Genomic DNA, 13,450 nt, shown 5'->3' with positions numbered 1-13,450 from the left:
TCTCCTCCCATCATTACTATACCGCATCTTCATTGGAAAAGTCCATTGCTCTCTGAATCAGAATCAAGGTCACGTTCCATATTCCCTAAATCACCCCTCTCTGTCCACATACATGTCTTTGTCCCTTCTTGCGTGTCAGGCAGGTAGTCTCGTAGGGGATGATCTTGTGCCACGATCCCCTAATCAAACTCGGCATTCTCGCACTCGTTCGTTCGCCAGAATCCTTCCGCAAACCATGTCTGCGAGCTGGACGTCCACCATCCGGGGTGATTTCTAAGCAGAATCTGCAGTGGAAAAAGCACCTATGCAGCAGGCTATTTCAACACTCATCACATGGAGACGGCGATATCTGTGTCTCGAGCAAGTACACCAAGTCAGCAACCTCGATAGCTCAATTGGGAGCCAGAGATAATGGATGTACTGGGCTCTCAAGGCAGTCCCAGTGCACAAGACTTACCCAAGTCAATTTTTTCGCCAACACTAAGGGCTCAAAGCGTCCGCTTTCAGGGATTCTCTTTTTCCCTGGTAATTGTCTGTTTGAGCGTTCGGTATCGCGCATCGATTTCCTGAGTATCAGGGATGCCAGCTCTCCTGAGCCCTCCATAAGCTCGCCAAATCGTCGCTAAATGTCAAGATACTGGCGCCGACTCTCATGTTCACCCAGAGAGATCACGATGCCAGCGTACTTGAGTAGAATCGCATGTAATATCAAGCGGCACATGCGTCCATTCCCATCGGCAAATGGGTGTATCATAACAAAGTCATTACAGTATTTCGCGGCCATGTGGTGACCGGGTCGAGCTTGTGGCTTTCGGCGAGGGGACACCGACCTCTCCCTGTGCCTTCCCTTTCCACTGAAGTGTGGTCTTTTCCCCATTTCAAAAGGTTAAGAATGGTGTAGAAAAGAAAGGAATTTCGAAAGACTGACAATGATCAAAGAATACTAGGGGTTGTTTCCCAAATTCTGTGGTGTAGGCAGTGGTGATGTAGCTGTACGGAGGCTTGGATGAGGTAGTGGTGGGAGAGAGACATCAGTCGTGGCGATATTATGACATCAATCCACAGAGTACGGAACGTGAATAAGTTGGGGCAATACCCCTCAGGTGAATTAGGCTGGATTGGAGCAGTATCAAGTGAATCTGGGAAGATTCACTGTCTTCGCCTAGCAGGCGGTTGTCAGTCACAGACAATACGATGCCTCAGTGACCTTCATAGCTTTATCCCAGCGGCCGTGCGCATACGGCCGCCATTCGGGAGCCAGCCCCGGTGGAGACTTCCGCCTGCCAAGCCGGGCGGTTTCTAGCACTCTCATTCGTCCCAGGGTGGCAAAGTGTGCGTGCACATTAGCCGGTCGATTGCCGCTTTCTTCATTGGCAGGCCTTGAGCCATCATCATCAATATCAAGTTCGTCAAACTGCAAGGGGGGGGGTTGAATTTTTAATCAACCCCTAAGGCTTATGAATCAACTCAATTCTCTCTGGCTGGTGACGGCCGCGCAAGGGGCGAATAGGCCGCGGGTGTGTCCCTATATAGCCGGACGATACCCCTGTTAGGGATCGTGAGCAGAACCAATCACTCGATCCATTCATTCAAGCATCATCCCCAACCCTTGAGAGCCATGGGCGACATTTCCGATACTGTGTCGAAGAGCACACCCAACGAGGCCCTCCAAGCCCGGTATCTCAACCACGCCACGCCAACCATCATGGAAGCCTCGAACCCCGTCCTCGAGACCATCTGGCGCCACAAATCGATCCGCCATTTCCTCCCCTCCCCTTTACCCGACGGCACCCTCGAGACCCTGGTCGCCTCCGCCCAGAGCGCATCCACCGCCTCTATGCTCCAAACCTGGAGCGTGATCGCAGTCCAGGACCCCTCCCACAAGGCAGCCGCCGCGCAACTCAGCGGCAACCAGGACTTCATCCGCCAGGCGCCGCTCATGCTCTTCTTCTGCGCCGACCTACACCGCCTCACGAATGTCTCGGACTGGGAGGACCAGCCCGCGACGGCGCTGGAGAAGACGGACATGTTCATTCTGTCGACGATCGACGCGGCCGTGGCGGCGCAGAACGTGGCGCTGGCGGCCGAGTCGCTGGGGCTGGGCATCTGCTACGTGGGCGGGGCGCGCAACAACGCCGCGGAGCTGTGCGAATTGCTGGCGCTGCCCCCGCGGGCCGTCGTGCTGTTTGGCATGGCGGTGGGCTGGCCGGATCTGGCGGCGCACGCCCCGGATATCAAGCCGCGGCTGCCGATGCGGGAGGTACTGCACCGTGAGAAGTGGGATGATAGCCATCAGAGGGAGGATGTGGAGCGGTATAATGCGAGCTTGGGGGCGTTCTACGAGTGGCATCAGTTGTTCGGTCGGCATAGCTGGGCCAAGTTCGTTGCGGGCATGTTGGCGTCCGGGGAGCTGGATGGACGCGAGAGGATGCGGCAGGTGCTGCTGGATCGGGGGTTTAAGCTTGGTTAGGATGGGGGCCTGGTGGTAGACTAGAAGACAGTGTGTTCGAAATAGATCGTGTTCTAGAGCTGGAGCTACATAGTGGTGGGTTGACTGGGTAGACGGTTTGAAATGTGAAGATGTTGGTATAAGGCCTAGGACTATTGACGGCGAGCCCGGGGAGCCTTGCCTGAGACTGCCAGCGAACCGTCCACCTCGGTGTCCTCGGCTAGTTTCTCATAGATAGCCTGACGTAGTCAGAATCCATTCAGCATCCAATATGACGATTCGAGGGGCGGTAACACGCCTGGTAATTGCATACTGTATATGTACTCTACATAGTCACTTTTAAGACTTGACAAAGATCCATAAAGACTCCCTGCACAAAGGTTGCAAACTATATGAGCCAATTCAAATGTTATAATGATGATCTTCTTGTGTGTCCAGCAGCCCAGAATTCACAGAATGTGGCCATGCACGTGACCAAAGAAGACTTACTAATTCTTTCCAGTGCATTCTCGGAAACCAACCACAACCACAAATTGACTTGCAAGAACTCTTACAAAAAGGCGCAATGCATCGATAGCAATGCCGCGCGCATGCAATCAATCTTGTGATCGATGCTACAGTATCAAGGAGCGGTGTTCCTGGGTGGAAGGCTCGAGCCAGTGCATGCGATGCTCCCGCCTCGGCTTCACCTGCAGCAAGACCCGCCAGGCCAAAAAGCCCGGTCGACGGGTTCTGTCCGCCGCAGCACTGCAGGCCAATCGCCCAAACACCAGAAGCACCAGCTTACTGCCGAGAGCTTTTCCGTCGGCCGGGCAGATCAATCTGATACACCACTGGATGTCCAACTATGAGACCTTTGACCGCTTTCTCCTGGGCCCCGCCTTCTGGCCGCGCCACTGCGCAGCGCTGATGACGCATCTGGAACACTCGCAGTCCGTTCTCGAGCACGCCTACCTGGCGTCCGTGCTCTCCGCGACATACTCGGCGGAGAACAGCCGCCACACCAGCCAGCCTGCAGATGGGCTGTCCACGGTCTACCGGCACGCCTCCACCGCGCTGCGGAGCCTGCGCGAACTCCACGTCACGGATCGCCAGCAAGCATCCACGTGTCTCGTCCTGGGCACCAACATCATGCTCTTCGCCATGTTCCAGCGACCCGAGAACGTCTTCACACTGTGCCGGCAGACGCTGGTCCTGGTCCGCCCCGTGTACGACACCATCGACGGGCCCGACCCGGAGGACTTCTTCTTCCTGACGGGCACGATGATGCTAGAGATGGTGGGCAGTCTGATCCATGGCGCCGTGCCGGCGCTGAGGTTCCGCCCCCCGAAGTCTCCGGTGTATGTGGATCGCTACCTGGGGCTGTCGACATCCCTCCTGCAGCTGCTTCACCGGGTCGGGGAGCTGAATTCATCACTCTCGGATGCTGTCGGTCCCAATGTCGCCGTCAACCCTATGGCATCGCGAGATCTCGACGGGCTGGAGTCGACAGTCCTCGCATGGCAGCCCGATGTCCCTGAAAACCTCTGCTCGATGTTCTCGGCGGTCGAGATCGCACACATCTTCTGCCAGGTGCAGGCGATGCGTCTGTGCGCGCTGCTGCTGATCTACCGTCTGAAGATCCCCTTCGGGATGCATGACGCACCTGCGCGAGCGATCGCCATCTCAATCCTCACGCAGTTGCAAACCACACTGTCCGTAACAGGGAAGGCGGTCAAATTCGCCATGCTGCCCGTCCTGGTGGCCTGCGTCGAGCTGACGACCGAGACGGAACGAGACGGCTGGCTGTCGCAGGTTCCAGAGCTGGTCTGCTGCTCACGGGCGTATGGTCTATTCATCCAAGGGGCTATCCGGGCTTTCTGGACGGCCCGGGATGTGGGAGTGGTATTTCGAGGGTATAATATCAGCCGGTTTACAGCATGCTCTGATGATCGAAGCAGAGCCCGCAGCAAAGACCGCAATGAATCTGGCACTTCATTAATAGGCGGGACTGCTCATATCTAGTCTGGGTGCTCCATCCATGGCTCAGATTCGGTGCCCAGTTGAAAGAGGCAGTAAAGGCGCTTCTGCTAGGCTTCATCGTGCCGATCGCGCGATCACACGTGATCAGCTCTGCGCTAAGATGGACATGGCGAGGGTTTACAGGGTCAGGTAGACATTCCTAGGGAGAACAAGAGCTTTCACGGATCCTAGGCATTTTGAGACCAATTGTGTGGACGTCTATCGTGAACGCTGTTGAAGCTACATCACCTTTACCCAGCGTTCAGATCGTATAGCCCCGCATTCTCGCAGAGAGCAGCTCCCCTGGGAACTTGGCAGGAGCACGAGTGTTCGAAACCCAGGGCATCGCTTTGAAAGCAGACTCCCACGGGATTACTCGAGCATGGATCGATTTAAGGAGTTATTTGCATTCTTTTCCGGGTCGCGAATGTATGTCAAAGGCTCACCCCGGCGGTCGCTTCCTGGGGCTTTTCACCTCTGACGCAAAATCGGCCGTGGCCAATATTTGAAGTAGGACGTGTTCGGCTACAATATCAGGATAGTGTAGAGACATAAACACCCTCACTGTTCAAGGACACTATTCTCAAAAATTTTCCTAGTGGCTACTCTCTCAACTACCAACCGGACGATCTGCAGAAACGACTAGTACCTCAGACATTGATACCGAACCGACCACAAGAGGAATTGGCTGCAACAGGGCCGTATCTAAATAGGATATAATATAAGCTACGCTGGAACCCTAAACGGCTATTATCAGCAGCTGTAGTTAAGCCTAGAGCAGCTCGGGCTAGAGAAGATATTTCGACTCGCATCTGTCAGAACAAGGTTGCTCTTGTCTCCCTTCCGAAGGGTGCTTGATATATTTGTCCGTGGACGCATCAACTCCAGTATTGAGTACCACCTGAAGATTCCTCTGACCATTCCTTATACAGTGGGGCATGTAGTGCTCGGGGAGATCATCAAGCGGTGTGGTATTGGACCTTTGTAAGGATGCACCAAGACTGAGACCACCTGTATGACAATGACTCTTATCCAACTGGGAGGGCTGGCTAAGAGAGCACGGCAGGGTACGATGCTGGGGGAGCAATGGTGTTCGGTCTTCTTGCGTAATCCTGAGCGGCATGTCAACAATTGGGGCTGTGGTTTAGTGGTATAATATTCCCTTAGCATGGGAGAGGTCCGGGGTTCGATTCCCCGCAGCTCCATCTTTTTTGGTTTTTCTGCTTGTGATCGATTTCATTGCTGGTGGCTGTGGAGCATGGTGGGTCGCGGTCTGCTCATTGGCTAGAAAGAAGAGCAGGAGAACAACGAAAAATTGATGTGAACTCTTGTCAATGAGTGAAATGCACATCACTTGATCAATCGGCTGCAACTTATATTTCCCTCCGCAAGTGGTAGCTCACCCCGCATAGTTGACAAGGTAGCAAAAAAGACACAAGAGAGGGGCGTCGCAGGCCCATCGGGGGTCAAATAAGAACATTTGCTCACACTCGGACTCGAACCGAGGATCTCAGCATTACTAGTGCTGCGCTTTACCATCTAAGCCATGCGAGCGGTTGATGCAGTTTGGCGGGCAAGACGTCTATACAGTCAAACTCTAGACCTTGTCAGCGACATTCTTGCCATCTTGTCCGCTTTCAACCATGTAAAATGTTTAAAGTAGCATCATCTGGCTCCAGTATCATGGCTCATTATCAGTATCCTTCTGTCTGCCTATGCTATACGTATCAACTAGAGGGGAAGATGGATTCCAAGAACCGGTGCTGGTTTCCAGACTGTAATGTGCGAAGCTGGCAGCCAGTATATATCCCTGGACTTAGTTGGGACTTGCACAAATTGACTAATACCCTTATCCCCATTCCACGGCTTGTCTGTCCAATTCTGACTGTTTTTCTTTCTTTCTTCAACAATGTATAGAGCCCAGCACTGGAGATTCATAATTCATGTGGTTTGCTGCGCAGCGAAGTGTACGGTAAACAATATGGTATCAACCAGACCAATATCCCACTAACCCCCTGTGGGTATAATCCTACCTATCATACCGCAACTGGGTGACTATGTGATGGCCATATTAGTCCACCTGCCACATACGTAGTCCAGCAAACCTTCATCACAACTGGCTATCAGCCGCAACTCACCCAAAACATTTGAAGTAAACTACATCGAAGGCGTCCGCGGTCGCCGACGGACTCACAAAAGAATATACTGCTTCACTTGATACGACCGATAATGCTTTCGCATAGCAGGAACGTCTATCTTGAGTCGCTCTCGTCAGACATGCAGAAACCCGCATCAATCTGCAGATTCCATCTTCACAGCTTTCCATCGTCTCCCTGCTCAATCCTGCCCATCAGTACGACCACATCCTTTGCAATGCGTCTCGTCTTCCGATCCAAGGCCGTAACCGTAGATATCCAGATAAACCTCTCCTTCCAGAATGCCCAGCGCTCCTTCGACCAGCCCTCCGACCCCTGCCACTTATCATACGCCCGGATCTCCCGTCCCAGGGACCCCTGCTTCTCATAGATCTCCTTCCCACAGTACTCAAGCCACACGGCTGCCGCCGGCACGAATCCATTCAGCGCCCTGACGTCGATAATCTCGAGTGCCTCGTCGCGCTTCATGTTGTAGAAGTCCTCCTCGTCCTCGTCACAATCTTGGATGATGTTCTCGATGTGCGGATGATGGAATTTCTCAAAGGGGGCGTGCTCCAAGGTTCTGCGTAGCACCCACGCGCCGTGATTGATCAGAAACCCGAAGCGGTTGGGGCGGGGCAGACGCTGGTAGAATTTGATGGTGAAGACATTCGCGTTTAGGAAGCGTTGTCGCTCGGTCTCGCGGGTGGTCGTGTTGAAGCAGTGATCCACATCTGTTACTGTCTCAGTCTCTGTCAAATGGGAAAGGGATCGCTTTGAAACAGCGACTCGATATATGGGAATAGGAGTAACAGCTTACAGTCGTAAGTGAACTCGCACAGATGCATGTAGAACCCCTCCAGCCATTTGAACTCTCCATCGCAGTCGGGGAGCTCATGCAGGGCGATGAGAAACTCCACAAATCGGTCGCAGTGCTCGGGGAAACGCTCAACGGCGCCGATGAAGGGCGACCACAGGTCGCCGTACTCAGGGCTCGGGTTTGCTTCAGCAATAGCACGAGACACGCATGCTCTGGCGACGTCTGCAGCGGGCGCGGAAGGGTCGACCAGCAGGGTACGGAGTGCTGAAAGGATCTCTGGGCGTGGAGGCCACACATCCTGTGCCTCTTGGGCCAGGAAGGCTTCATATTCGGGAATCTTGTTGCTCATGATGAAAAGGAATGGGCGAAGGATGGATGACCCGATGGGATCTGTTTAGGAAAGGAGTAAGGAAGGAAGAAAGGAGAGATGATGATTAAATACCGGATCTTTGATGAGGGATGCTGGTTCGATGTGTTATAGTGACTGAAACTGGTAGGTGTCTGACTCATCTATCAAACCCTGGCTACGACCCCCGGACCCTGTCAATTCTTTGTTTGCTTGTTGGGGGCTTGATACAACTCAGCCCCCCATTGCGCCCCATTACCCTAACTGTGCGAGTAAGCACTATCGCAGCTTGTACACAGAGCTAACATGATATGATGCTCTTAGATTGGTTTATCGATGATGCCAATCGTTCCTTCATTGGGCCCTTACCCTCCCACGGCTTTTCACAGCATTCGGGGTCCAGCTTCGGGAACATACAGAGACAAAAGTAAATAGCTGCGAACGCAGGAAAGGGGAAAAGAGACAAAAGTCCTTGGCAGAGATCCAACAGAGACCTCTTTCCCCAAATACCAAGTGCACGTCAATCTCAATCTTACTATTTCAGCAATTCACCCTTTGAACAAGGCAAACCTCCCCTCAATATTATGAACTCGACTATTTCGAATCACAGAGCAAACATCGACCCCATAATCCTGGTATACTAACGCCTGGACACCAGTGTTTAGGCCCCATTATCATTAAAATCTGGTCTACCGTGAAACAGCTTCACAGCAGACATGAATTAGGACACCAACATGAGATAGATTATACTCAAAGACTGAAATCCATAAAGAGAAACCAATATCACGTCGTAGTCAAGAATCTACACCCATTCAGAGGTTAAATCGAGCAAGAGTCGAGCCTATAGCCTCCAATCTCATTTCTTACTTGATACCCCACAACAGAGCCGCAAGAATGAGCTACATGATGAAAGCCCTTGTTCTACACATACTGCTGGCCGGGGCAATTATGAGCCAAGCTGTTCTTGCCAGCCCGCTCGTCGACCTCCATTCCCGTGGCACGATGCCTGTCGAGGCTCTTCCCGAACAACCGGACTACATTACCGACGAGCTTGACAAGCGCGGCAAGACAGCCCCAAAACTGGCGACGGCGGACTTCCCCATCAAGAGCTACACCTGCCCCAAGACCGACGCGTATACGGAGACCACCTACACCTCCAGACAGCTGACGAAGGCATACATTGACGCTGCCAAGTATGCCAACGAGGGTAAACAACTTGGAAAGAGTACGGAGCTACTACCGGTACCCACCCCTCCCCCCTGAATTCTCAGAGAAAGGTTTTAACGCCCGAGCTAACGGCGTCGTGTAGACAAGTACCCCTACAACTTCGCCAACCACGACAAGCTACCTTTCGAGTGCGGCGCCAGCAAGCAGGAGTTCGCTCTGGACCGCGAGAATCCCGCACGGGTCTACAGTGGCGGAGATGTCAAGAAATTGCCCGATCGGTTCATCCTCGAGTATACTGGCACAGGCAAGACTGCGAGAGCGCGTTTCTGTGGCGTGATCCGCCACTATGAGGATGGCTTTGTCAATTGCTCCGCTCGTTAAGATCAAACCCGAATTCTTGGTGTGAGTGTGAACTGCTCTGAGATGAATGAGAAGAGTGTATGTATTGCTTGGATGAGACTCGAGGCTTTCATGATATCGTGTACCGGTCTCAGCGCACTGAAGAATGGCACGTTGCGTGAGGGTATTGGTGGGCAATTACAATGCAAGTAGCCCGGGGGTTGTTGAACAGTTTCCACTGCTAGATGGAACTGCCATATCATGCCACTGCTGTCGAGCGAGGGATACCAGGCCCAAAATGCCAAGGAGGAGATTCCAGCTCGACTAACTTTGTTCGGCACGTGATTTGTAAGCTCATACGGAATTGATGAACTAATTTGGTGACGTGGCCCTATTTTCCGCCTATATTTGCATTTCAGTATCACCCTCTATCTCAGATCTTGATATAATATTCTCGCAAAAAACCCCTCTTCCCTCATACCTTATCAGTCCCCCCAAGTTCCCCGCATCAACCGGATCAACGGCTATCACCATGAGCTCAAACGCGGAGTCAACACGGGACGTGCTCCGAGTGGAGCCCATCACGGACCCAGCCGACTTCGACCGCTTGTTCCAAATCACCGCCCTCGCCTTCGGCCACCAGGTCAACGACGGCGTCTGGTGCGCCATGAACCCCGGCTGGGACACGCCGGAGGGCCAAAAGAGCGGCAGCGCCCGCTTCGCAGCCCGCTGGTCGTCCACCACAACCGACCGACACGGCCGTCCCAACACCATCTTTCTCAAGGCCGTTGTCCCACGCCCAGAAGGTAGCGCCGCAGGCGACGACGAAATTGCCGGCGTGGCGATCTGGGTCCAAGCGTCCCAGGTGGCCGGATACGGTGACGCTCCTGTTGTCGATATCGGTGAGACGATGGACCTCGAAGCACTGATCCCCGGGAACCCGGCCGAGCAACGGTATCTGCGCCAGGTGGTGTTCGGGCTGCAGCGCCGTCGCATCGAGTACGTCCGCGAGATTGCGGGCACGGACTCCCCCGCGGTGCTGGTGCTGGATCTATGTGCTGTGGACCCTGCGTTCCAGCGGCGGGGGGTCGCGACGAAGTTGGTGGAGTGGGGGCTCCGCGAGGCGCGGGAGCGCGGTGGGCTGGAGGCTGTGCTGGAGGCATCGAGCATGGGGCGGCATGTTTACCGCAAGCTGGGGTTCGAGCAGGATGGCGGAGAGTTTGTGTATGAGGTGGATGAGGAGTTTCGGGATCGCGAGCGGCCGTCGAATGTGTTTATGCGGACGGGAAGACCGGGGCAGTGAGGGATTTAGACCTCAGTGCTAGAGATAAGTTCGTTCGTGGCCGTGGGATGCTCCTTAACCGCCTTGTGAATAGCATGTGTTGTGTACATACAATGTATCTCCATTATCACACAATGGAAAATTCAGCTGGGAGCAGCTGGGCATAAAATTTCATCAAAGTCTACTACAGGCGCCGGCAGCATGACCCTGAGCTCGCTCTCCGTCTCCAGCGTACCCTAAGTTAGATGACATACGTTGCTCCGACGTTTTCCCGCTTGGTGGCGCGTTCAATCTCTTCCCATTCTCGTCTGTGCTGTCTTAATCATACCATTGTATACCATACCATTGTATCGCGAGTTGAAGCAATCTATCGTCGCCGTGACCTGTACAGAGCAAAGTGTGATTGCCTCTGTATATATATGATATGTTCTTCGCCGGCGGCAGTTCGACTTCCTGTTTCAGATGCCGTCGCTTTTATGCAGAGATGGTACGGTCGGTTCAGAAAGACCTTCACATTCAATGGTCCAATAACACATCGTGGAGGGTCAAAGGCGGGTAGATACGTAATCTTAACCTTCTTAAGTTAAGTACATTGGGGCTTCAGAATGGTTTGGTAAGCAGGTATCAATCACCCAATAAGTCCACCCTCACCAAGAAGCATCAGCTAATTAAAAATAGTACTGGTACTGACAAGATTTTACATAATATCTGGCAGCAATGCAACCCACGTCTAAATCATATCTTAAGCAAATTACAGAAAGCTCAGCGGCAGGGTATCTGGCTCCAAGTTCACAAAAAAAGATGAGCTGCGTAGCAGACTTGCTAAGCATCTTACCCTTAGAATTCTGATAGTTCAAGAATTTAGTAGGTACTCTATCTAGATATAAATAACAGGAATCTTCTTAAATTATCTCGCGATAAATTTGATAGTACGATAAATTTTTTCTTACAGATCCCAACCAGATAATACTGCTTTAACCTTTTAGTAAATAACTAGAGTACTTAGTTAATACTGGGTCTATAGAGCTCTAAAGCTTTTATCATAGCCCAAAAAAAAAACACTATCTTGTACTAAAGCAGAAGATTAAGAATCTTTTAATTACTCTACTAATAAATATAAGAAACAGTTAGTGCCCTTTTCTTAGACAATATAATAATATCTAACTTTATTTAAATTATACAGATATAATCGAGAAGATAAAAAGCTTGTATAACAGCAGACAGGTAGGCTTAGCATCAAGCAACTATATTATTATACTCCAGAGCCAGTTCCTACAGGCAGCTGACCCTGACTTCAGAGTTTTCAAAGCTAATAATAACTTAAGTATCATGTAAGTATAGGCCTGACTGTCTTCTTTCTGAGCTAATCTCTTCCAGCGGGTTTGAATTTGAGAACATCAACATCATTAAAGTGGCGAAAGCCCAGGCACAGCAACAATCGCCAAGGTTAAACATTTGCTGCATTTGTTCTACAACTGCGTCAGTGTTTTTAACCCCACAGTTGCTATTCCTTGGATTATGCCGCTTTCGGCTCAAATGTTGCTCGCTAGGACTCTGAACTTAGTTATATAGTACAGAATGCAGCTTACCACCGATAGATGTCGATCAAAGGCGTATTAGCCACCCAAGGATCATCATCTGTGCTGAAATCCAGCCACAGGCCCTCATCTATGGTTCGCACCGCCTCCTGCCAGATTTCTTTGTTTCCCGATGCTATCTGGTTCCTGCAAAGTTCAACCCGGAATCAGTACCGTGGAACCTTCAGTCAAAAGCATACGACCGGTCATCTGGACCCCGTCGAGGCTGGTCTGGATTCATGTCTCCAGATGATCGCCAGAACAGCTATCCCGTAGATATTCAGGGAGTATAGACCCATAAAAGGCCTGTTCATCCGCAGGAATCGCCCAGCAAACTTGATGTGTTGACGTCCCTCAAGATCCCAACAGCAATGCCATTCGGACACTTCTTCAGGCATGCAGATGAACCAGCCGCGCACCAGGGCTGGGGTCCTCTAATTACAGACTCCAAACAACCTACCCCTCTGTTCACCCGGCTCCTAGATGCAATATTCATCTACTTCACCAACACCCCACCAGTCGACTCCAGGGGTTTTGATCCCGTCAAATATGCTTCTGTCTTCACAGCCCTCTTCTACTCCGACAACAACAACCTCAGTCGCCGTTACTACATGTTTGCCTCCGAGAATCACATGCCTGCCCCTGAGCAATTTGCGTATCAAGCCATGACAATATTTTACCGCACCCATGACATCCAACACGTAATGAATGGCCAAACTCCAGTAATGACCAGAGACGGATTTCATCTGGTAATGTTGAGAGATACGTTGGGGGATCCCGAGATACAGTACCAAAGATTCAATGCGTTTCTGGCCGCCCACGGAGGTGATTTGGTGGATCCCATGACTGGTTGGCGGTTTCCGTCAGTGCCCATTCCTAGGGATTCAGTGCCCAGGGAGAGGGACTCGGAGACGTGGTCGAGAGAGGCGGAGATGACGAGGGACTTCAACGAGGAGTTGGGCATATATCTGGAAGAATTGAATAGGATGGGAGCTTGGAGGCATGATATGACGATGGCTAGTATGTCGCCTGGGGTGTGGGTGAGTAGATATCTGCGATAGCTACCTGCCTATATTCTTACTGCAATATGCCTGTGAGATATGTTAATTCGAACATTACCTAGCAAGAAATTGATGGAATTATATTATGAAGGAAACAGGAATGCCATACATTAAGTCGGTAATATAACGATGCCCAAAGTGCTTTGGTCCTGGACATTGTTCGCAGGTCGGTTGAAGCTGTATTCGTACATACCGGCGGTAAGAGCCAATCGATGGTACGAAAATGTACTGGAACGAGGGCTCAGCCTCCATGCCGATGGCCCTTGATAGATC

At 51.9% G+C, this 13,450-nt stretch overlaps 6 protein-coding genes and 2 non-coding genes across 8 annotated transcripts; 6 read left to right on the top strand and 2 right to left on the bottom strand.

Annotated features, from left to right (window-relative positions):
* Window positions 1-1,705: 1,705 nt before the first annotated feature.
* BO72DRAFT_377721 (NADPH-dependent oxidoreductase) lies at window positions 1,706-2,470 on the top strand (the record flags this gene model as incomplete). Its single annotated transcript, XM_040941275.1, has 1 exon — window positions 1,706-2,470. One exon carries the CDS (start codon window positions 1,706-1,708, stop codon window positions 2,468-2,470), a length of 765 nt encoding a protein of 254 aa, XP_040801426.1.
* A 545-nt stretch (window positions 2,471-3,015) lies between these two features.
* Window positions 3,016-4,923, top strand: BO72DRAFT_403741 (uncharacterized protein). Its single transcript, XM_040942240.1, has one exon. It carries the CDS (start codon window positions 3,029-3,031, stop codon window positions 4,451-4,453), a length of 1,425 nt encoding a protein of 474 aa, XP_040801425.1. The 5' UTR covers window positions 3,016-3,028; the 3' UTR covers window positions 4,454-4,923.
* Window positions 4,924-5,583: 660 nt separating this feature from the next.
* Window positions 5,584-5,655, top strand: BO72DRAFT_t138. Its single transcript has one exon. It is a non-coding gene; the product is annotated as a tRNA-Ala (tRNA).
* Window positions 5,656-5,931: 276 nt separating this feature from the next.
* On the bottom strand, window positions 5,932-6,004 carry BO72DRAFT_t133. Its single transcript has one exon. It is a non-coding gene; the product is annotated as a tRNA-Thr (tRNA).
* Window positions 6,005-6,671: 667 nt separating this feature from the next.
* On the bottom strand, window positions 6,672-7,830 carry BO72DRAFT_447905 (DUF3632 domain-containing protein). The gene is made up of 2 exons (XM_040944662.1): window positions 7,406-7,830; window positions 6,672-7,319 (listed from the first exon to the last, which is right to left on the bottom strand). Exons 1-2 carry the CDS (start codon window positions 7,752-7,754, stop codon window positions 6,763-6,765), a joined length of 906 nt encoding a protein of 301 aa, XP_040801424.1. The 5' UTR covers window positions 7,755-7,830; the 3' UTR covers window positions 6,672-6,762.
* An 815-nt stretch (window positions 7,831-8,645) lies between these two features.
* On the top strand, window positions 8,646-9,383 carry BO72DRAFT_428651 (uncharacterized protein; the record flags this gene model as incomplete). Its single annotated transcript, XM_040943036.1, has 2 exons — window positions 8,646-8,976; window positions 9,061-9,383. The coding sequence occupies 2 exons, from the start codon at window positions 8,646-8,648 to the stop codon at window positions 9,297-9,299; spliced, it is 570 nt and encodes a 189-aa protein (XP_040801423.1). The 3' UTR covers window positions 9,300-9,383.
* A 293-nt stretch (window positions 9,384-9,676) lies between these two features.
* On the top strand, window positions 9,677-10,701 carry BO72DRAFT_447904 (GNAT family N-acetyltransferase). The gene has a single exon (XM_040944661.1). The coding sequence runs from the start codon at window positions 9,790-9,792 to the stop codon at window positions 10,558-10,560; it is 771 nt and encodes a 256-aa protein (XP_040801422.1). The 5' UTR covers window positions 9,677-9,789; the 3' UTR covers window positions 10,561-10,701.
* A 1,786-nt stretch (window positions 10,702-12,487) lies between these two features.
* Window positions 12,488-13,177, top strand: BO72DRAFT_496080 (uncharacterized protein; the record flags this gene model as incomplete). The annotated part of the gene is made up of 1 exon (XM_040948596.1): window positions 12,488-13,177. The coding sequence occupies one exon, from the start codon at window positions 12,488-12,490 to the stop codon at window positions 13,175-13,177; it is 690 nt and encodes a 229-aa protein (XP_040801421.1).
* Window positions 13,178-13,450: the final 273 nt, after the last annotated feature.

This window comes from Aspergillus fijiensis (genome assembly GCF_003184825.1).
Source record: "Aspergillus fijiensis CBS 313.89 unplaced genomic scaffold BO72scaffold_22, whole genome shotgun sequence".
Classification (NCBI taxonomy): Eukaryota; Fungi; Ascomycota; class Eurotiomycetes; order Eurotiales; family Aspergillaceae; genus Aspergillus; species Aspergillus fijiensis.
The sequence above is the reverse complement of the archived record's forward strand: the minus strand, read 5'-3'. Positions and strand labels throughout refer to the sequence as shown.